The sequence below is a fragment of the Athalia rosae genome, chromosome 2 (assembly GCF_917208135.1).
Source record: "Athalia rosae chromosome 2, iyAthRosa1.1, whole genome shotgun sequence".
NCBI classification, from domain to species: Eukaryota; Metazoa; Arthropoda; class Insecta; order Hymenoptera; family Athaliidae; genus Athalia; species Athalia rosae.
In genome coordinates, this window is record NC_064027.1 from 13,465,540 (window position 1) to 13,489,147 (window position 23,608).

Genomic DNA, 23,608 nt, shown 5'->3' on the forward strand with positions numbered 1-23,608 from the left:
GGATTTTCTCAATAGACTAAAATGAATAAAATTTGAAGTTTACGGTTGAATAATTTGAAGATTTAAGATTGTCAATGCAGATGTGAGATGATCAAATTTATTTTAGTAATCATAATACATAATATCTTACATACAGAAGTCTTATCGATACTATAGTACATATTTTGCACTTGAGATTGCAGAAAAAAACGTTGAATACTAGAGCTTTATCATTACAGCCCCAACACATTGCATGCATTTGTACAGTACTAACTTACTATCAGTCATTCAATAATATTGCTTGGTATGGTTTTTGGACTACTATAGTAAAATTTTCTAGTTTATATTTTTTACTACTGTACTTACTTGTATAGACACGAAATTGATGCTATTTGTGATATATTTAACTAATATATTTAATTTCATACTATTTCTAATATTCAACAATTTCCTCCATGTGGAATTCTCAATGTGCAACAAACACAACATAAATAATCTATACTGGGGGTGGGGGAGCCTTCCTATGTATTTTATTGGAGCTTGTCGCACTGTACTGGGATTCGGCTATTGATCTTCCATCTGCTTCGTCTCTTCGACATAATTCTGGTTCGTTTTGCAACCAATTTTGCGTCTGGCTGTGGGTTGGGCTTGGAATCTGATTTTGATCATTTTCTTGCCCAGAACCAACTTCTTCAAGAAGCTTAGACAAGGATGGAGCTAAGCCTAGGCCTAGATTTCGTTCATGATATACTTCTGAGATAGTAGGAGTTAATTCGCGAGTTAAACTAGTTAGTGATGTTGCTAGGTTTCTTAAATTATGGGGGTGGGCTTCTGATGGTTGAGAACTTTCAGTCTGTGGGTTGATGTCCTCATTGGAAGTAGGATGACGAGGTTTTCTGGGCGAACTAGTTCCAATTTCTGTTCTTACACTCAGTCTTTCTAAAACGGTAGCAGGTAGTGGTGGAAGTGGTTGACGGCGTAACACAGTAGCATGTCCGCTTTCCCAGTCTGTTGCTGAACTGCTGGAACTAGAGCCAGGTCGAGCATTTTGATCCGCATATAAGTTTCTTATACGGGTTTGGTGGTTTAAATTTAGTGCAACTGGTGGGCTAGGTGTAAAAGCAGCATCCGATTCTCCTACAAGATAATAAACGTTAGGTAATTTGATAACACTGTTGTCACAATAACTATCATGAAGTTTTGATGCAATAGTGAGTATTACCTCCACAGTTACTACGAGATGGTTGAGTAATCGGAATACTAGGTGCTTCGGTTGTTTTTCCATCTGGTTCTCCACGATGACGTACATAGCTTGCGAATGCCCCTCCTAATCTAGGTGGATCTGGAGGAATTTTCTCAGTTTGTGCCACTGAAGCCAAACTCTCCATTGAGCTACTCGAATCCAGGCTGAGACTTTTAGGAGCCTCCTGCGTATCTATTAACAGCAGATGCGAGATATTTAAATCACAGATTATCTATAACATTTGTTTCCTGCTAGTACTACAAGTACTGATCACATGAATATCAGAAAATTCAGTCAAAGTTTTTTACTTTATTTCGTAAAAGTGACTTGACTCACCAAATAGTGCAAGTAAAGCTTGTAGTGCAAACTGCACAGCTCGACGAGAAGCCTGTTTTCCAGTTCTTAATGTAACCTCTGATTGGCCAACTTCCATCAAATCGAAACCCAAACTAGCAAATAATTCGTGAGATCCTGCAGCCCTCCACACTCTTACTGGTAAGCTAACTTCTTGCCCTTCTGTTGCGCAGCTTGCTCTTCGCATAGCTGAAATTACATCCTCTGCAGCTTCAGGTACCTTTTGCATGGAAAAAAAAGCTCAAGTGATTCAGAGGTTTATACTATTTGAGCTGCGCACTTATTAATAGTGGGATAGTGGTATATTTGACATACCTGTAACAACCTGACAAGAGCATGTAAAGAAGCAGGACCCAACCCTAGAAGTGCCTGCAAGCTGGCACTACATCTAGTCAACCTTTCTTCGGGATCACTTTGTGGGAAAAATACTGATGATGGAATGCCATTGCCTGCTGGTTCAAATCTAAACCCTACTGACATCAGTAATTCTCTCCAGCCAGCAGCTTCACCAACTTTATTTTCAATACTACGCTGGGTCGTATACATCGCGTTCTTTTGGCCTCTGTGTATTCTCTGCAGAGACTTCTCAACTAAATGTAGCGTTACTCTCAAAGCATCTCTACTCTGATCTGGACCACTTCGTAAAAGTTCTGCTAGTGCTTGTCCCATTAGAGCTACCTGAAAATTTATTGACGTATGGACGATTCATTCATTCAACTAGTGAATATTCAGTATATTTTACAACTAAACTAATTCGATCCTACAGTATAATAAAAGAAAGTCGCGTTACTGTCATGCTTTAATCTTACCTTATTCGATAGTCTGGCATCTCCTCCGAGAAGGAGCCAACCTGCCCAGTTAGCAGGATGCGCAAAATGCCTCGTATGTTGTACAGTCTGCATGGCCTCAGCCAGTGCTCTAGAAGCTCTAGCGCCTTGTAACATTGCGCTATAGAATGCTCTCAATAGAATACTTCCCGCTGTTGGTGGAACAGGCCACATTCCTATCAATACGCATTGTGCGCCAGCACTCAGCAAGGTTTTCACCATTTGTTGAATGCCATCCGAACTTGCACTCGTATTCTCAACACCACTCCAGCAATGTCCACTCGATATCACAACTAAACGAGCTGTTAATCTCAGTCTTGCGATATCCATGCAGCTCAATAGATATTCAGGTTTGTCAGCTGGCTCTTCACGTTGATCTGCAGTTAGAGCAAAGCTCGCAGATTTCCAAAAAACGGGAGTCGTTAGGTGAACACACTCCGCATCAGGTAAAGCTCTTAAAACTGCCGATCTTGTTGCTTCAGTGCCTATCAAATACAAATCTTTATTTTCTTTACCATGCAGCATCAGAGGGATGAGCATATTTCACATGCTACAACACGTAAAATAACGCATGTCACCAGATTATTTCCTGTGTAAGACTTTGTGAGACTTACCGATCAAAGGTCGAGACTCTAGAAGCTCAGCAACAATTCCCGTCTCTGTTTCCGCCGATACAACAGTTTCTGGCCAGCCATATTCTTCTCTTATTTCTTCAGGTAAATTTGGATTTCCTGCTACTAGTGCAGCTACTGTTGCTCCACCTTCTGGCATTGGAGTTCTTGATCTCCGCCTCAATGCAGCCAATGATGGAACCACCAACAGGGAGAATCTTTCACAAAGATAATCTTCTCCGGGACTCGATTGTAGTGCAGGTAGAGGAGCCAGGTATAGAGATTTTTCTACTACTAATATAAGTTCTTTCCGTGCTGGTGGTAAGAGGTCTTCAAAGGGTGCAAGTAAGAGGTCATACAGTCCTTGAACATGAGCTGGTGCCTGCCAAACAGGTCCTTTGATCCCTCGGCCCCATCGTGCACTTCCAGCTCTCGAACTCACAGAACCTACACTGAACAAACTACTTAGACTATAAGAACTTGCATTTAAACGATGTCCTCTGGATGGCATTTTTCCTGATTCTTCCAAAGGTTCTATCGATTCTCCTAGTAGTGCTTCACGAGCCATTGAAACTCTTTTTTCTAAGCTTATTCCATCATCTAATGTTGCAGAGTGAAATCTCAACAGACCACGACCTGGCGCTAAACACCAAGCATGTAATTCAGTTTCTGCTTCACTGAAGTATAATATGACACCGCGCTGCCTATCTATTATTTCAGAATAATGTGTGGCATCTTCAACGTTCCTACTTTTACATCTTCGGGATCTCTCTGCCCAATTGAGAGCTTCTTCAGCTCTGTTTAAGCTTACTAAAACTTTTTGTAACATTTGATACGTGTTAGAAAGCAAATCTGTTCTACTCGGTTGACCAGATGGAGAAGGTGGGCAACCATCCAAAGATTCCAATAGATTCGCTGCTCTTTCAAGCTGTTCCACTGAAGTCGTAGCTTCTCCAGCTTCCCAGTGAACCAGACCCAACCTGTGCCTCAAGCGAGCAGCCTCTTCTCTTCGTCCCAAGCCTTCGGATAACGAAAGACCAGATTGCAAATAACTTAAGGCCCGTGAAAGATCTCCGCGCAAATGATGTAGTCGCCCCAAACTGGAAAAAGCAGCTGCTCTTGCTGGTTGATCACCAGCTGCAGCAGCCAAACTTAAGGATTGTTCTTGCAATCTGATTGCATCTTCAAACTGGCCTAAGGCCTCCTGTGTCGCTCCAAGATTTGCACACGCTCTAGCTTGTAAACCAGCTGCATCCAAACCTTCCGCTATAGAGAGTTCTAGTTGGTGGTGTCGTAGAGCTGAACTAGGGTCATCCATGAGAAGATGTACCGCACCCAGTCCACTAGCTGCTTCTGCCTCTGCAGCTCTATCACCCAGACCTCTAGCAAGAGTTAGTTGATGGGATAAACAGCTTACAGCTTGTTCATGATTACCCAATGCAGCATGTACTCTTCCTGTGGTTCAAATCGAAATCATATATTCATAGACAAAATGTATTGCCTCAAGTACAATGTAGTGTAATCACACGTACCCAAATCACCATAGGCAGCACCTCTTGCTTCCGGGCTATCAACTTCATGTGCAGCTACCAATCTTTTTTCAAAACACACTAAAGCCTGCTGTAAATTGCCCAGAGCTTCACGCGCCCTTCCAAGACCCCTATAAGATCGTTCTTGATCCCTAACACTCCTGAGTCTTGTAGCAGCAGTCAACTGTTGTTCATGGCATTTAATCGCCTCTTCAGGATCCCCCAATGCTTCGTAGCAGTCACCCAGATTTCCTAGAGCTCTTGCTTTATCAAGTAACGCTGTGCCAGTTGATAATGGTTCTAATGTTGCTAATTGTTGCTCAAAATATCCGATTGCATCTTCATAGTGAGCCATATTGAGTCTGGCTATACCTAAATTACCTATTAAACCAGAATAAAACAAATATTACCCAGTTATTTGCGTATCACCATGGAGCAACCAATCATTTTAGTATCTAATGGAAGCCCATTCATTTCACAAGGTATCTAATCTTACCTAGCGCTTGGGCTTCAACTCCAGAATCAGCTAATTCTCTTGCTCTCTCTAATTGTTCTTGATAACACTTCACAGCGTGTGTATATTGACCCAATGCCATGTGAACAGCACCTAAATTACCATGAGCTCGACATTCGCCTCTTAAGTCTCCTGCTTCTTGTCTCAATGTGAGTTCTTGTGTGTGAAATCCTAAAGCCTTATCTAAATTCTTAGTTGCTCGATGCGCAACACCTAGAGCCCCATATGCTGCAGCTTCCAGACTACGGTCTGCTGCTTGACGTGCAAGACTTAATTGACGTTGATGCATTTTTATAGCTTCCTCAGCTTCACCAAGCCGTAGAAGACAGTCTCCAATATTGCCTAAGGCTCGGAATTTACCAGCCATGTGTTTAGTCATATGTGCGATGGCTGGGTAGAAAAGTTTCAGATTAAGTGACGCTGGACATTTTTACTTATCAGACCTATTAATAATGAAAGTTACCTAGATAATATTTCTGGCATTCCAAAGCTGTGTCTAAATTTCCAAGCGCTAAATGTGCAAGCCCCAAGTTGCAGTATGCTCGCCCCATTCCAGATTTATCTTGAAGATCTTTGGCCAAAGCTAGGTCTTGATCGTAATATCTTACTGCCTCCCTGTGATTTCCAAGGCAATAATGTGCGTAACCCAGAAAGTGGCAGGCCTTGGCCTCTCCTTCGACATCATGAAGTTCTTGAGATAACATAAGGTAGTTTTCATAATATGGAACAGCTTCTTCAAATCTGCCACGTGATGAGAGACAGTTTGCAAGATTGAGCAAAGCACAAGCCTCTCCAGCCGCATCTTTCAATTCGCGCGCTATCGCCAGATGAGCGCGATAATGTCGAAGGGCTGCTTCATGTCCTTGCACAGCTTGGTATGCTACTGCTAAATTTCCATGAGTGCTCGCTTCAGAACTGCGATCATTGACCTGCATTGAACAATCATAATAATATGGAATTCTGATGAATCGAAATCAATATTCGAGTGTGCAGAATTACCTCTTTACTAATCGTCAACTCTTGTTTGTGGTATTTTATTGCCTGTTCATAGTACCCCAATGCATTGTACGCATTACCAATGTTTCCATACGCTCTTCCCATTCCTGCGGTATCTCCAAGAGCTCTGGCGATACCTAGATGGGCTTGATGAAGTTTCAATGCAGCGTCGTGTTCTCCTAGCAGTTGATACACTATTCCCAGATTGCTACAAGCCCGCCCTTCTGCCACCTTATCTTTTGTTGCCAAGGCAACATCCAGTTGTCTCTGGTGCCATAGTTTTGCTTGTGCAAGATCACCTATAAGAAGATCCTGACAGATTTAGTCCTCTAAAATCCGTGCATATATACTTATTAAAATTCACTAACCAGTGGATTCAAATTGGATTGAACAACAATATACAAGAATGATATGAGTGATTGGTTTGAATTAAAGTAGATATAGCTCACCTGCGCATCTTGCAGCATGACCTAGTCCAGCATAAGCTCGTGTTTCTACAACTCTATCACCCAACTCCTGAGCTATTCTTAAAACATTTTCATGGTATGCCATAGCTTGACCAAAATTTCTTCTGTAGTGATGCGAAGATCCCAGATTACTAAAAGCTCTAGCTTCTTCAACTCTATCTCCTAGACGACGGGCGATCCTTAAATGTTGAGTATGGCAGTCGACTGCACTTTCAAATTCTCCCATTGCTAAATAAACTGCTCCCACGTTACCAATTTCTCTTGCCTCCTGAAGACGATCTGCCATCTGTTTCACTAATTGAACGCATTGCTTGTGAGATGCTAAAGCATTTGGCAAATCGCCGATAGCTGTATAAACGTGTCCTAAGCTTGTTAGCGCTGATGCAGCTGCTTGCGTATCTTTACATTTCATGGCTAGAACCAGTTGATATCGATGAGCTGTTAAAGCTTCCTTAAAACTGCCTTTACTAAAGTATGCAGAGCCAAGGTTGCCATGTGCTCTGCATTCACCTTGAGTATCACCCAATGAGCGTGCAACACCTGAAAATAATATTTCTAATTAATAAAAGGTCGGTATACCCCCAAGACTCTGCTCACACCAGAAATCCGAATTTCATTGACAGTTCTTGAAAAAAAATTCTTCCAAAATTTACCCAAGTCTTGTTGCATGTAGCCAATTGCTTTATCCAACGAATTGAGAGCCCAATAAGCGCTTGATAAGGCAGAGAACACGGAACCTCTGAGTTTTAGGCTACATGTTCCGATAGATAAAGCTGCTTCTAAGACACCAGCTGCTGCACGATATTGTCCAGCTCCTAGTAACTCTTGCCCAACAACAGATATAACTACAAACGGCGATTCATCCAGTTTCATTGCACGAAGCTGCTGAAAAGTTGGTTCTAAGGTCGTGCGTAAAGGAGATTTTAATGAAGCTTCCACTAAGCCAGACAGTAGTTGGCAATTGGATGAATCACGTGCCAGGCCAGCGCTAAAAGCGGCTAAAGCTTCTCCATGCCTTCCTAAGCACTGAAGTGCTACCCCTTGTCGATAGTATGCCTAGGAAATAAATTTTTTTATGTCAAATCTGATGTACATAAAATTAATGAATGTACAGCAACTTTGATGACATATTGCACATTGAGGCATCTGATTCAAATCGACTATTTAATATCGAATAAAATAAGGTATGGCATTTGTACTTTGTGCCATTGGGGATTAAGTTCCGTTGCTCTTACTGCATCTTGTAAAGCTAGAGCAAATTGTCCCATCTTTAAGCGAGCTGCAGATCTGTTCGAGTACAACACGTGACTGAGAGGATCTAAAGCAAGAGCTTCCGAGTATAGAGTGGCAGCTAGGGGATAGTCTCCATTCTGGCATGCCGCGTTACTTCTGTGCACTGTTTCCAGAAAGAGAGCCCGAGATCCAGCAGCCAGGGCCGACGTACCTTCGGGCTCCACCTAAAAGTATAAAGCGATTTTCAATTTTGTCTTGTATGTCCAGTACGTATTGGGATATTTTAATACATTTGATTGGTATAAGAAATTCAGTCACAACTGCAATTTTAAAGACAGTACTTATAAAAGTGCTTATTGAATTTGATCTTCAAGGTGAGAGTAAATAGCAGTCAAGTGGGATTTAATTATCTTTGCAAAAATTTTCTTCTCGATTTGGGCAGGTAATTACCGTGCAATCATTTTTTGATCTGTTTGCGAAGGAATGTATTTGTTGGTAGAGAATCATGTTCGATTGTTTTTTGGTGTAGATTAAAGGATATGTATGGAGATCTGTATATTCTGGTACTGGATTTTTAATTACCTCAGAGATATCCCTATGAGACATTGTTTAAGACGAGCCGGTAGCATCCTCTTTCATGGGCATTATCTGAGACAGAGGGGGTCCATTAGATAAGGCCCTCTTCCAGGGCCTTAAGTCTTGTCAACTAGTTTAATACTTTGGTAGTAATTCACTTTGCACAGTCAGCAATCTTCTCCACAATCACAATTTAGTGTAGAAGTCGTCATTAGGGTGTAAAAGTTGAACGGTTTGTTTTTGATATTATGAATCTATTGAGTTGATTAAAAAAGGGGGAAAGGAAGGCGTCTAAGGGGGGCACCCACTGCATTCCTAAGGTACAGCCATCTTGGAATGTGACCCCAGGTCTCCCCACTTAAAGCCACTAAGTGGGGTGGCAGGTGAGAGGGGCCTTAGGCCCAAGACCCTACTCCCCTTCCCTTCTTCTCCTGCCTTATACATTCGCTACTACTACACTATGCATAAATATACACCCAAGGCATAACCGACAATGCCCCTAATACACCTGTATCCCTACTGTGAAGCCGGCTTTACTTCAGATTGCGAACACATGTCGACGATTGATGAGAAAATACTAGCATATCAACGATCCAAACAGAAGCTGGGAATTTGCATGTGACTGATCAAATTACCGTTGGATGCTTTTTACAACTGTAATAGACTTTATTATTTATATATCTATATGTATAAGAAAGACAGTTGTAAAAAGCATATACATATTTTATTCTATATGCATGGGCAGATAAGCATTATTTATGAACATTGTTTATGTAATCAAACAGCAACAATTTGACAATAATTTTAACTTTATTGAGACGTAAGGTAGAACCCACCATACTGGTTTCTATTCGCTCTGATCTATAAAATTTTTACTCTATTCTCGTTTGCTTGATCACAAAAATGAAATAATTTCTGTAAACATTGATACATAAATAGATATATCGTATACCTAAATTTAGGTAAACACTCCATCTGTTCATAAAGTCATTATAGTCTACATCATGAAGTTTTCATGTCAACTGCGTACTTGATCGCAGGTTTGATTTTAGAATGCATAAAATAGACAAAAATTAATCAACAATTATAGATAATAGAATCATCTGTCGTAGGCTGGTAATTTGCAAAAATTTCTATCGACAAATTTTAAACAATGAGAAATTAGTAAAATGAATAACAAAATAAATTATAACAAATTAATATTATGGCCTTTCAACAGGCATTGAATTTTTATACAGATTTGGATGCAGTTCATCATTTGATAGATAGGTATGATTTGATACAATATAAAAATTTCTAAATTAACAAATGATACATGCAAATATTTTATGCTTGACAATACTGCATCAATGGCTTTGCGTGACCGAATCTGTTATCCTCGGTATAAAACTACTGTTACATATCCAAGCACATGATGTATGTAACTTCTAGATGATATACTTTTTCGGATCTTAATTTTAGGTTTAATAGGTTGGTTTGTATGAAAATATTATGCTACTTTGTTCAATTACATCGTTCATGTTGCGTAAAATCAGTATAGTCATATATCATGGAATGCATTACTCGGAATAAGAGCGTGGGTTGTAAAAATGATTTTTTATATGGTTAATAGAAACGAATGTTATCGTTTATAAATCTAGAAAAGGTTGTTTCCATCATTCAAGACTTTGTATATGTACATTAGGAACTGGCCTATGCTACTTGTAAATTCTTGTGGTCTGAGAAGTCTTAGACCAGTATTGAAGCATTTCATTATTGCAAGAACTTTGTTCAATGACGTTACGTAAAAACAATCAAAAACGTAACACGATCATCAAAAACGGATAAAGTAATAACTACTAAATGAGCGAACCCGTATACCGTATTCAATTGTGTATACAAAGTTAGATTTTTTGGCACATCATGAGGGTTTACAGTTAGTAAGTGAATTCAATTAAAATAATTTATATAGAACTTGTTCCGTGGATATTCTGAATCACTTTGAAAATCGAATAAAACAAAAAATTAAGAGAATGCCATCAGAATCAAGGGATTGTAATGTGTTTTTATGAGGGATTTTTTCAATATATTACCAAGAAAACCAACTTTGTATAATAGCCCACTGCTATCTAAAGAGTGACTTGACTACGCAGAGTTAAATCTTATTCTTGTGGGATACACAAAACATTTGTAAGCAGTTATAAAACTTTCATTCATGGCCAAATTTTAGTGAATAATTCCATAAAGGAATCGTATACCATGAATGTAATGGCCACATCTAGACAAACTCTACTCAATCTTGGTACGGTACCCTTGTAGAATGCAAATGGACCCTCTTTTTTCCACACTTGGATTATACAGTCAACGGTACCTTTGTATTTAGCAGCTTCCAATCCCTACAAAAAATAATCTGTTAAGACACAATTTTTTTTGACCTTCTGATTCTAGACTTAGATCCTGGAATCTGAGTACACATGGATTCGAAGTTTATTATTGATGAATCAAAAAACTCAAAATATGCAAGATAAAAATCTTATTACTGATATATCGACCAGTATGACAGTTATCACAGTCAGATTATAGTGAAAATGATATTTAGACGATACATTTAATATATCTGTATTTGTTAGAAAGTACCCACCTGCATTCTTGTTTTGATCACATCAATTGGAGTGTTCCCAAAAACTGATGCTGCCCCAGCAAATGCTCCAAAAGCACCCACGACTAATTTGGGTACATGTTTGGTGTTATCTCCACCTTTGTACCAGTCTTTCAATGTTTCCATAACAAAAAACCTTATGGCTTGGTTTGACCCTTGACGCATCACTGTTGGCGCCAATCCTTGATATACACCCTTTACTCCTGTCAATTTAAACAAAACTTTGAGCCTTCGATTACTCAAAATGAAGTTTCATGTTCATTGGAATGATATTAGATAAGACTTCTACTGAAATTAGATAAGATTCATAACTTGGAGTGGTTTACAGCGGAAAATAAAAAGGACATTATACAAAAAACTCAATATCTACTCGATCAATTCAAAGATTTATAATATGCGAATTAACTTTTTGTGATACCCTAGTTTGTATATAGTCAGCAAAAGAATGTTGGTAAGCTCAATTGATCCAAGGTGTCTGATTTAATGATAAGACCTCTACTGTTACGTTGCAGTGGAAATATCACACTATAACTTGCATTTGCATCAGTGATGCAAGAATCGCAGTTTCATTTCATTATTATTAGAGCAATATACAAAACACATTTCAGTGCGACTATAAATGAATTAACAGCAGTCTCTATCATTATGCTTTATATAGTTCAAATCATCAAAGCCATTATAATAGCTATAGTTTGATGTAAAAAAGAAAGTAAGCTGACGTAGGGGAGGGACTTGAGAGAATTTTGTAAGCCATGAATATTGATAACCAGAGTGGCGTTATGCAGAGTCAGGCTATTCTTATCAACTCACCCTAACCAATATCATAGTCTGAGGCCACAAAGTTATGTGTGTGGAGTATTAGAAAGTTAGATAATCCACGTGCTTGAGATGTCTAGCTTAGATGTTTGAAGTAAGATAACTAATAAATCTACCACTATTTTTCTCTGATTAAGAATAGGTGTAATTGAAAGACCTCAAACTTTGCAAACCATAAAGTTCTAAAATATCTTTGAATATGTTAATCACATTTTCCATTCAAGTACAGGAGTTTGCATGAGTAATGATGTTATGCAATCATAAAAACAAACTTTAACTTTCAGAAATATGGACTTGGAACAAGGTTCAAGGTCTCCAAGGGACTAAAAATAAATATGCGTGGTAAGACTTTCAAATATCTCTGCAAATATTTTGAAACGATATGATTCAACATCAAATTATAAGAAAGCAAGCATTTTGGAACCGGAAATTCTAGCTTACCGCTTTCTTTGATTATTAATGTCACTCCGTGTAGAAATCCTCTATATCTTGGGTTACTAGACCTTTGATCATTGATAAATTTAACTTTTACAGTTTCCATGGGTGTGACAACCAGAACAGCTTCACATACTCCAGCACACAGGCCTGCCAGAAGTCTCGTTTGTGCATTCAGTTTTCCTTCAGAGTCTACTAATCGTTTTTTCACTGTTTCAAAAGCACCAAATCGCATAGCTGATTTGGGAATCGAACCGTAAATCAAAACGGATAGTCCTCGATATAGCCCTAAAACACCATGACCCTTGACGGTCTTTTTTATGCAATCCACAATTCCAGAATACTGTTTTCCTGCTCCAGCTTTTCCATCGAGTTGCAGCTGTGTCTTTACATACTCAGTTGGATACGTTATACAAATTTCTATGCCTCCTGTTATTCCACCTGAACAAATATGGAACAAAAATTTCACATGACAAGTTTAAAGAATTTAAACATAAATTACATAAGTGAATTACGTAAGTAAGTTTTAGTATATTTTTCAGAAACTCAGATCGATCTACAGCAATCATTTCAATACATTGCATATGATGTCAACTATTGTAAAGTTGACTAAAGATTAGTATTTTCAGTCAACGATTGAAGAGACATAAGTGATAGATATTCTTGAATTGATTAATGATGTAAATTTTTGATCAACAAAATATTGTACAAAAGTTATTTGTTTAGCCAAAACATTCCAATATTTGGGTGTACATGGTATTATAATTGCAATGTGAATTTTGTACAACTGATGTATGCAACCTGAATGTTGAAAAGTTTTCTGTACTGATTATCGAGTGGATTTTAAATGAATTTTTGAAAAAGTAATGTTTGAAGTACCAGCAACGATTCCCTTAATCCCAGTATTTCCAGGAGATGGAGCTGCAGCTCCAGATTCTTCAAGCCAAGGTCTTCTTGGAAATGGATTTTTGAATGTGGGCGTTTTAGTCAGCTGCTGTGCCAACCAAAAGGTATCCATAGTCGAAATAATGCCTTTTATGCAGAAATTGGTTGACGATTAGCGCGGATGTTAACGCGCGAGTTAATAAGCGACTGTCACTCCAGTTAGGCGAACTCCAACTACTCCGAATCACCGTGGCCTGAACTCATAGCTCGCCCCTTCCATTCGCCGCTTTATCAACTTGACAAGGCCCAAGATAGGTCAAGGAATTACGCCATACTCATAGGAATATTCTACACAAATGAATAACCCCTTCTCTCTGACAAAACGCGTTTCAACTCATTATGCCGCTAGCGACCGGCAGAGAATTAGTATTTTCTATCTACGGCTACCGCTGTCAAAAGTATAATAAAATAATGAAGGCGCGCAAAGACGACGGATTGAAAGGTGCGCACGACTGGGTACGCTGCACATGATCATATGAGGGATTCCCCACCACGCATCAATTTCCACCTTTTCTCTTAATGATTCTGACCAATAAAGCGCTAGAAAATGGTCACACGTGCACCAATATGATTTAGTGCACGCGTATACTAGTCGGTGAGGAAGGTCACATATGAAAGGATTTCTACAATCCCCAAATAGAGCCAAAGAAATGCTGGATTCTGAACTACGGTTTTTACAATGGGCGCATACCTACCGTAAATTTTCGTTCAACCTGATTACCGGTTTGATTACGAGTCCCGCCAATTTTATCTTTCGGATGATAAGACGATAATGCAAGTACCATATGCATACCCGTGTACGTCCCTAGATCTGCAATGTATACGACATTCTACAAATCATCGATCAACTATGTAGATCATCTATGTATTTCAGTAGATCCGTATCGACGTGGAACCCAATATTTTTTGTACATGAGCCAGCTTTGAACAGGGTCTTTGCCCTATCTCTTACGTACGTACATACGTACGTGTTCATCTACATATATCGCAGCTCACAAAAATTCCTCTTATATGATGGGTCAATTAAACCTAAAGTAGAACACAGGGCTGTTTAACAATCAAGAGAATTATATACATAATACTGCACCTTTTGAGTGTACAAGACTGGTTAATCCATTGTGCACATGTGGTCTATCACAATTTCGTATATTCAGTTTCCCGAAGTATCGTACTATATTTCCGTACATGTCCTCGGCATATGCACTCTGAGCAAAAATACATTGGTATAAACTGATTAGATTAGTTTAATAAGTTTTAGAATAGTGATCTTTGCATATCAGCTTAGAATTTTTAGAGCTATCCTTATCCAACACGAAAATAGGATCAGTCAAATATCCACTTCGTATTATCTCATTTACTATTATCAGTGTAGTTGAAACGAGTGAAGGATGGGAGAAGGCAAAAATCACGTACCCAGCTACCACTTACTAAACTGATCAACAATCGTCAAACCCGATTGTTTTATTACCATCAATTGTAATTCCTCTCTGTGTAATGAGATAACATATAGACTACTTCCATTATTAAATATGAAACAGAATAGACATTCGAAATTTTTTACTAAAGTAGAAACTCAGAGTGGCCAGCACAATGGGATTCATTATAGCACTGCCCTTGGATATCTCACCTGATTAGATTTTTATTCAACATTTGGACTAGAAAGGTGGCCGAAAGATGGTGTCTTTTTTTACATAGAAATGAAATTTATTGGGCATATTTGTGTATGAAGTCGATTATATCAGTGATAATATGTCATTAACTTAATTTTGTTGGCGTAAGAAATTGAAATACTGAATCAAAGTTAGCATGCATGACTTGTCATACTTTCAAATTTGAATGCAGATCCTTTTTATTTCATCCTCTGAAATCTTTATTTACCATCCTGGTGTTGTGTTAGCCAATCGCCGCATACGTCTATAAAGTAAGAAGACTGTGTTAAGATAATATCAAAAATAATATTATCACATTTTCTTACTAAGAACCTCCATTTCGGGCTCGAACATAATAAAGTAACAGTAATAACGCATAATTTTACCGCGTGTTTCTATCTTGATCACGTATTTTCTTTTCCATCTCTGCATCGGTAAGGGTTTCTAGGAAGGGGGCCCATTGGTCTGCTTCTGATGGAGGTCTGAATGGTACCTCAACTGTCGGTAACGGGGCTTCCGAAAATGCATATGTTCTTTGATGCCATGAAAGCTGACCTCGTACACTACAGAAAATTGTTTTTATTCAGTATTTTATTGGTCTTAGATTAAACGAAAGTCAATAGATGTAGCTGAATTCATACTCTTGGAAGCAAATGAAAAAATTATCGAAAAATACGTTATTCTAAGATTGCTACCTGTATGCAATGGCGGTAACAAATTCTCCACCAAGACCCAACTCAGCACACAATTTCATTGCAAACTTTTCAGGGTTATTTTCTTTTTCCGACATATCCCATTCAACTTGATCCACTAACGACGTGTTTCCAACGTGAATATTCAACTTAATGATAACTCTTTGATCACATTGATCTTCTAGGATAGTTTCTTGAGGGAATGCTTCAATTTGCTGTCGAATCGCTTGAGCAATAGCAGGGACAAACGTTAAAGGGTTCAGATCTAAATCATCACACAAAACTTCGGCAAATTGTTCTGGTGTTATGAGGCTCTCTGTAATAAGATGAGATCTCCTTAGTCCTTCATAACAGTTGATAAATTACATTAACTCATCAAAAAGGACATTTGAGGTAGAAAACCCTATAGCATACCATTTTTGTTCCATGTGAAAGTGTCTCGGAGTTTCTGACCCTCTATTTCCATATCCAAGCGTATTGGTACAAGCATTTCTTGCTGAGCGGCGTTTTCTAAATTTGCTGAAGGATCTGTATCGTCGAAACTACGACAAACAATATGTTCATTATTGAGAATATTAGGCTCAGTTATATCGGTGTACCAAAAACCTATTGATTAACAGGCAACGAAGAATCTAATAAATTTCTTACCATAGTGGAAAAGTCCTGACTTTTTTATTATGTACTCGATTGCGATTTATAGGTGTAGCCTGTGGGACGGCATCGAGATGAGAGCTATTGGGTAAACTTGGAACCCAAGACATAGACTTCTTGGATTTCCCTTCTCTAGGTGCTGGAGGTTCGGTGGAATGGACAGAGACAGCCTTGTATTTGTCATCATTCCCTTCGATGATATCCTCTACTTCGCTGGCTCTTAGCAAAGATACACTAGATGCTAGAACATGTTGACTAAGACCAAGTTCGACAAGTTTCTTTCGCTCATCATTCGTTATAGATCTTCTAAACATCCCAGGGTATCTTTTGTACAGAGAACCTCGAAATAGACGTAAATAATTTCCGACCTCAGAACCAATGCAATAATATTCTCCATTTTCTTCAACTTGGAAACTTATGGGTTTATCTCCGTAAGTTCGCAACGCCATATTGCTGCTGTTTACTTAGTATTGAACAACTTCAAATTTGATATCTAGCGGAGTATAATATTTTGTCCCAGCCTAGACTTGACGTTCAAAGGATTGAGATCCTGTCTTTCTTTCAGGAATTCTTTCAACGCGAATTGAATATTAATTTTTGTAACAATTACGTTTGACTTCGTTGATCACTATATATTATATTATATTCGCTATAACGAATATTTTGTTATCCTGGTAGTTGGTTATATTTTTCAGTAATCATAATGTATGTTGTCGACTATGCAACCTACAACTGCGAAAACTAGCCTCGAACTTCTAACCCCGAAATCCAAGAAGCGTCGCACTCGAGGTGCTGTGCTTTACCCTATTTACTGGTGACCCCCCCTATTCTGAAATCGTTGATAATACAGGTCTCTATTAAAATGCATTAGTAAGTTCAGCCCAAAGAGTATAGGGTAGCCTTACCTTCATGAGCTAGCCCTATACTCTTTGGTTCAGCTGGCTTAGACCTGAATTCGTTGCCCTAGCCATAGATAGAGTATCTATTCTCAATGCCCAAGCTGTCAAGAATCACCCCAGCCAATAAAAGTACACTTCTAAGTAGGTCTATTCGTTGGTTCAGCCCACGGGCATAATCAAGCGTTGACTGAACATTCCAGTCAACGAATCAAGGTACAATAAGTATGTTTTTACAAAGCGAGTATAATTTTTTAGAAACTTTATTATAAAATAATGTTGTGTACGTAGTAATATAAATTTGATTCCGTGTAAATACGATACATATGTATGTATTGGAACATTCATCAGTAGTTTTGTATCATTGAGTCCTGATGAATTTTTGCTTTTACTATTTACATATAATTCAAACATAATTATCACCTTATTAATGTCGATGATATTACTTCAATCGGATGTAATCAGGCATATTCAAAATTATTAACCATCTAATACTTGCTCTGTATGAATTGATGTTATAAAACCATTTAATACCAGAGATAATCTCTATAACCATACTAAAACAATGCCAATTGCTGTTATCGCATGAATAAATTACATTGAGTTCACAATGATCCATTTTATCCTTTTATTGGATATATTTTCAACGATTTTTCACAAACAAGCTGGTATTAAAAAACGATTAATTGATTACGTGATGAGTACTTGATGTTATTTTACATATTGGGATAGATTGTGTAATATGGATTCTTGAACGACTTTCCATCGATCGAATAGCATGGAGGATCTCCTACTGCAAAGGCCTGGGCGATATGGGTTGGCAACGATTTTTGACTCTGAACAGTCGTTATCATAAACTGTGGAGTTGGACCTTGCGTGGTTTGTGGCTCGTTGACTGCAATTTTTCTCTGGGTATAAATCAACATTTGCGGCACAGTCCCAGTGTCATTGTGATTAGCATTATCAACTGAAACTGTATAAGTTGAAGCAGAACCCGACAACTGCTGTGCTCGACATTTTTTTGTATGAGCATACAAAGAACCAGCGTTATTATATCTCTTTGAACATATCTTGCATGCATATGGCCTCTGCCCTGTATGAGTATAAGTATGTTCGTTCAGAGAAGTTAATCGCCTAAATGATTTCATGCATATTTGACAATGGTATTTTGCCTCCCCTGTGTGCATAGTTATATGTCTAGCCAGCGTATTAGCTCTGGCAAATGCTCTACTGCAATATTGACATATGTATGGTTTTTCACCACTGTGTGTGCGCAGATGTAACTGCAAATATGTACTTTTAGTAAATGCTCTACTGCATACATTACATACGTAGGGCTTGACCCCTGTGTGAGTTCGCATATGGGCTACTAGTGATCCACTTTGGGCAAAACATTTGCTGCATACTTCACAAAGGAAACGTTTTTGAGGTTCTTTCACACGCTTATGCCGTTCCATATGGTTAGCCAATGATTGAGGCTGCGCAAAGGACTTGGGACACATAGCACACTGATGAGGTCTGCATTTTTTTTCCTGTGAAAAGGTATGGCTGGTTAATTCTCGGAGTTGAATTTAAAAGTTTTTCTCTTCAAATAACTACTAGCTTACCTTCCTTCTGGATCCAGTACCATCGGTAGGCTTGTTGTTCTCATTATCAGTGTCGTCATCCTCATCATCCGAAGGACCAAAGATTTCTTCTTTGTGTTTTGACTGTTCGTGATCTTTGAGTTTATCTAATCTTGAAAATTCTTTTCCACAAGTTGAACAATTGAATCTCAGTCCACTATGGGTAGAAATATGTCTCTTCAGATTTGCTTTTGTTGCAAAGAGTTTGCCACACTGGGTACATTGAAGACCTTCCAAGGGTAAATCATCATCATCAGATTCATTTATTTTTGAATCAGTCAACTCATCTTGTTGTTCTAAAGATTCATCAATAGTTTGCAATTGCTGAATATGATTTTCTGAACTTTCTGATCTATCATATTCAGGGTGGGTTTTAATGTGGGTAAGGAATGATTTCTGATAAGTAAACTGCTTGGTGCAGACTTTGCATTTCAATTTGCAACTTTTTTTCATCACTCTTTGCTTGTCACTTAATCCAACGTTATCTTTATCCAATGTTTCCACTTTTCTATCAGTTTCAGAAGTGCCATGGTTATTGTCCATGTCAACCCTGTTGTCATTTTTCAAAGAATCGTGGTTGTTTGATACATGATTTTTCAATTTTGTCACATTAGAGAATTGTTTGTCACACAAGTAGCAGACATAGCGAAGTTTAGTTTTGTGTTTATGAACAGTCATGTGACGCTGCAAGGCCAGATTGGTAGCAAAGCTCTTGATACAATGAGGACATTTTTGCCGATTTGTCCGTGAAATCAAGGGTTTCTCTTCGTCGCTGTCATTGATTTCTTCACTAGGGATTTCACAGTCGGTAGCCTTCAACTTATCAGATTCAGAAGAAACTCCATCAGCTTCGATATCACGGACATCACATAACGAATTATTTTTTAACGCAAACTTAAGATCTTCATCACAAAATTCAATTTCATTAGCTTGAGAATCATCCTCTTGATCAGACAAATCACTTTCTTCGGGTATTCCAAGGTTTTCCAGTTTGGCAGTTTTGCATTCCGTGTGCTCTGTTGCATCAATCAACTTACCTACAGTAACTCCTTGATCTTCAAGTAATACCTCAACATTTTCCAAAGTTGTAGCAATTCCAGAATCAGTTAAACTTTTGTCTATTTCTACACATTTCTCAATTGGTTCAATCCTTTGAGTCTTCTCCGCTTCTTCCTCAGGCAAATGTTTGGGCCTAATACAGCCCTCGTTAATTCTATAAGTCGCCATACCTTCTTTATTGTCATAGTCATCCAAAATTACACATTTTAACTCATGAAGAGTTTGCAGTTTTGTTTCTTCCTGCATCTCAAAATCCTTGATATCACTATTGGGAATTTCATCAACAATAGCCTCTGTGATGACGTCGTTGACAGAACGTGAGGATTCTCTCACAGCATCTTCAGTTATTGTTAGCCTCGTCACTAATATTTTACGCAGAGTAGCATCAGACTTTTCAACTTGGCATTTGAAATCATAAGACATATCTAAGAGCTGCCGACAGGAGAGACAAATCACACTTGGTAAGCCATCACCATGTTCTACCTGTAATAGAATTAAACGAGTTAAAATTCACTAGGCTTTCACAGAAACTTGAAGAATTAAAAACAAATGAAAGCAACAAGGGGTTAGTGATTGTTTACATTTCAAATGGCTTTTCAGCAGATAAATGTGAAATGTTTGTTGTTAGAAAATAATTGAAGTTCTTTGTTATGGTCAATATTCAGAAAAATAATACAGTATAAGATGGAAATTATGCTACAAATATCATTGATAGATGTCAAAAAGCATAAAGCTAACCTGTATGGCAGCAAATGCCATGATTTTTTTTGGTATATCGTGATCGTTTTGAAACAATTCCCAAAACTCATCGGCATTCTTAAGACAAATACGACACTCCTGGCAAGAAGGTGACTGAACTTGGGAAATATTTTCAGCGACTTCAATTTTTTCCACTTCCATAGCTATCACGAAACACTCCCTCGAGCCCCGTTTTGCTGCGCCATTTGCTTGAAATTGTACTTTTGTGCCTTGAAGACAGCTTGAGATGTGGTTGGTCTGTTTTCTGTTGCTGCAATCGCTGTCTACCTATGGCGGACGTAGGATAGCTAGTAAGTTCTCTGAGTCAGTAATTTGGATGGATTCTGTTTCAGGAGTGGTTTCAGGCAAGGAAAAAAAAGGATGACGTGACGGCTGTAGAGTGGGTCAAGACAGCTGCTGATGCCAACGAATTCAAAGCTACTGCTATCACATATGATACGTATACCATTGGTTATTCAGTAAAAGTTGTGAGCTGTCATGTGGTGCTGTACTTTCCAATCTGTTTGATTTAAAATTCCCATACTTAACGTGGAAATTTACGTTGAGGTTTAGCTGTGATAGTAGGTATTTGATTTGTATAAATTGAGGATGCAATGCCAGCGCGTAGACGACGAGGTGGCTCCGAGCACGAAAATGATCCTATGATCACAACCTCGAAAAGCGAATTCCAAAGTGGTGATTCTGCACGACAATATTACAATGATGGAATTGGATCTCATCAATTAGAAATTGATAATAAACATCACGAAGCTAATTTAGTGACAATGACTTCACGAGACAGGACCAAAGAGTTTGCAAATGCCATCCGCACAATGCAGGTGAGAACGGTAGCAAGAGCTGCTGTTATGAGGGATCCTCGACAGGCTCGTCAAATACAGAGCTACTCCAGTTTTATGATGATTGCTAGGAACATTGGAAAAAATATAGCTAGCACTTACACTAAACTGGAAAAACTTGCATTATGTAAGACAATTGTTACTTGATTATTAATCCTTATCCGATATAGCCTCAACTTTCACTTTTGCCTTCAACGAAAATCAAACTTAGAGACTCACCTGACCCTCACAATATTATTAATTTTAAATATAAATTTTCTGATAATATCTACCGTTATTGCAGTGGCAAAAAAGAAATCACTATTTGATGACAGACCTTCAGAAATACAAGAGCTTACTTATATTATAAAAGGAGATTTGAACAGTTTAAATCAGCAAATAGCAAAATTACAAGAACTTGGCAGACAACAACGAGAAAATCTCGGTGCAACACGTGGTCATCACCTTGCGTCGCATTCTTCCTCAGTAGTTGTTGCTCTGCAATCTAAATTAGCTAACATGTCCAACCATTTTAAAAATGTTCTTGAAGTACGGACAGAAGTGAGTAAATCATTAATTGACACTATATGTCATAAAGATTACCGAAATATGAATCCCACATTAAACATTTCTGGAAAAATTTTCCAATCTGTATTCGTAGAATTTAAAACAACAGCAATGCCGGCGTGAGCAATTTACACAAGGGCCTGTTTCGGCATCACTACCACCTAGTGCAGTAGCAGGGCGGCAAGGTTCGTTACTACTTCAAGAACAATCCGATTCTTCTTCCGTAAGCATAGATCTAGAGCCTGCAATGGGACAGCAAATGGCTCAGCGTCAAGCAATCCTATATGATGAAACAGTGGGTAGTTAATAAACCTCAAATATGTACATTCGAAATGACTGATGTACTAATATTTCCATGATTACACAGGACACATATGTACAGTCCAGAGCAGATACAATGCAGAACATAGAGTCCACTATAGTTGAACTTGGAGGAATCTTTCAACAATTGGCACACATGGTTAAAGAACAGGAAGAAATGGTTGAAAGGTATGAGATTATTCCCAATCTACGGTGCTGAACATCTTATGTTAGAAGACGAATTTAACTAATTGTAAAACGCATTACTTTGCTGTCATTCTTCTTGTTCCAAATTCCAGGATAGACAGTAACATTGAGGATACTGAATTGAATGTGGAAGCTGCTCATGGTGAAATTCTAAAATACTTTCAGTCTGTGACAAACAACCGATGGCTGATGATAAAAATTTTTGCTGTTCTTATATTTTTCTTCATATTCTTCGTGGTATTCCTAGCGTAGGGTATGATGCATCAGAACAATATATTGTTACATATTATTTTATGAACTATCTGTATCATGGACAGATGGAATAGGTGTATGTCAAGCCCAACCATTGCGGAAAAATTTTCTTTTTATTGAATTTATTTCAAACTTACCTAATTTTGTATCATAGGCTGTTGTTGAGATTATTTTCATAACAATTCCCTTCTCTGGCGAAATCTATCAACTTTGAAGATATTAACAGTTGTAAAGAAGTATTCATGTATATTTTCAAACTGCATTATACGTATTGATAATCAGGTCGATATTTCTTCACTAATCACATTATATAATCCTGTAAATCATAATTAGCATACAATTACGATAGTATATGTATGTATATTTTAAATGTGTCAAGACACTAATTTATTGGTGGTACCTGGGTGATAGTTGTGGTAGCTCCGCATTCTATTGAAGCAGCTACAAAGAAATTGATCATTTTTCCCCCAGTCACTAAGTTGCCATTTCGTTTCTGTCAGCTTTCATTATATCTGATCATGATATTGTGATTTATGCTAATCATGAGACAGGTCAATTATGTATAAAGGTGTATGTCAGCAGAAGTTGTTGATAAAATAAAGTTACATTTTAACGTTATGGAAAATTAGAAAAAAAAAAAACAATTTTTCGACATTCCACAATGCTATTATAATTCTACCGTTGAGCGTAGAAAATCTCTTCTCGACAATTCAACTCAATGGTCTTTTTATGATGAAAAACGGGAAACTCGCTATAAAGATTTCCCAACAGACAAAACAGTCTTAATCAAAATTAAAGTGGCAGATATATTATTATAGACCAGGTCTGATTTTTTAATAGATCAATAACAGTAGATGAGTTCAACTTATACTTGTAAATTTGTAAAATGATAATCAAAAAAATGCATTCAATAAATGATCGTTTTTATGATTGTAGTTGTGATTATTTTTTCTACAGTTTTTAATGAATCTTC

General features: G+C 38.0%; 5 protein-coding genes across 6 annotated transcripts; 1 reads left to right on the forward strand and 4 right to left on the reverse strand.

The window, feature by feature from the left end:
• Nucleotides 1-83: 83 nt before the first annotated feature.
• On the reverse strand, nucleotides 84-8,973 carry LOC105684809 (tetratricopeptide repeat protein 28). The gene is made up of 14 exons (XM_012398451.3): nucleotides 8,336-8,973; nucleotides 7,720-7,977; nucleotides 7,174-7,576; nucleotides 6,503-7,060; nucleotides 6,057-6,352; nucleotides 5,521-5,986; nucleotides 5,040-5,447; nucleotides 4,547-4,924; nucleotides 3,018-4,469; nucleotides 2,386-2,888; nucleotides 1,892-2,254; nucleotides 1,559-1,796; nucleotides 1,202-1,414; nucleotides 84-1,116 (listed from the first exon to the last, which is right to left on the reverse strand). Exons 1-14 carry the CDS (start codon nucleotides 8,357-8,359, stop codon nucleotides 476-478), a joined length of 6,201 nt encoding a protein of 2,066 aa, XP_012253874.2. The 5' UTR covers nucleotides 8,360-8,973; the 3' UTR covers nucleotides 84-475.
• Nucleotides 8,974-9,120: 147 nt separating this feature from the next.
• LOC105684811 (putative tricarboxylate transport protein, mitochondrial) lies at nucleotides 9,121-13,557 on the reverse strand. The gene is made up of 4 exons (XM_012398456.3): nucleotides 13,098-13,557; nucleotides 12,225-12,659; nucleotides 10,950-11,170; nucleotides 9,121-10,704 (listed from the first exon to the last, which is right to left on the reverse strand). Exons 1-4 carry the CDS (start codon nucleotides 13,234-13,236, stop codon nucleotides 10,522-10,524), a joined length of 978 nt encoding a protein of 325 aa, XP_012253879.1. The 5' UTR covers nucleotides 13,237-13,557; the 3' UTR covers nucleotides 9,121-10,521.
• A 1,288-nt stretch (nucleotides 13,558-14,845) lies between these two features.
• Nucleotides 14,846-16,971, reverse strand: LOC105684772 (SWI/SNF-related matrix-associated actin-dependent regulator of chromatin subfamily B member 1). The gene is made up of 5 exons (XM_012398399.3): nucleotides 16,153-16,971; nucleotides 15,919-16,046; nucleotides 15,508-15,820; nucleotides 15,199-15,375; nucleotides 14,846-15,077 (listed from the first exon to the last, which is right to left on the reverse strand). The coding sequence occupies exons 1-5, from the start codon at nucleotides 16,602-16,604 to the stop codon at nucleotides 15,038-15,040; spliced, it is 1,110 nt and encodes a 369-aa protein (XP_012253822.1). The 5' UTR covers nucleotides 16,605-16,971; the 3' UTR covers nucleotides 14,846-15,037.
• A 327-nt stretch (nucleotides 16,972-17,298) lies between these two features.
• On the reverse strand, nucleotides 17,299-20,778 carry LOC105684855 (zinc finger protein 569-like). The gene is made up of 3 exons (XM_012398535.3): nucleotides 20,474-20,778; nucleotides 18,659-20,218; nucleotides 17,299-18,583 (listed from the first exon to the last, which is right to left on the reverse strand). The coding sequence occupies exons 1-3, from the start codon at nucleotides 20,633-20,635 to the stop codon at nucleotides 17,768-17,770; spliced, it is 2,538 nt and encodes an 845-aa protein (XP_012253958.2). The 5' UTR covers nucleotides 20,636-20,778; the 3' UTR covers nucleotides 17,299-17,767.
• A 143-nt stretch (nucleotides 20,779-20,921) lies between these two features.
• Nucleotides 20,922-23,570, forward strand: LOC105684857 (syntaxin-5). 2 transcript variants are annotated; one of them, XR_007277143.1, is made up of 6 exons: nucleotides 20,922-21,457; nucleotides 21,614-21,870; nucleotides 21,971-22,171; nucleotides 22,244-22,365; nucleotides 22,476-22,700; nucleotides 22,740-23,570. XR_007277143.1 is itself a non-coding variant. In XM_012398536.4 (5 exons), exons 1-5 carry the CDS (start codon nucleotides 21,088-21,090, stop codon nucleotides 22,633-22,635), a joined length of 1,110 nt encoding a protein of 369 aa, XP_012253959.1. In that variant the 5' UTR covers nucleotides 20,923-21,087; the 3' UTR covers nucleotides 22,636-23,570. The 2 variants fall into 2 exon arrangements, 1 of the variants encoding a protein (XP_012253959.1); XM_012398536.4 differs by having other exon boundaries at nucleotides 20,923-21,457; nucleotides 22,476-23,570.
• Nucleotides 23,571-23,608: the final 38 nt, after the last annotated feature.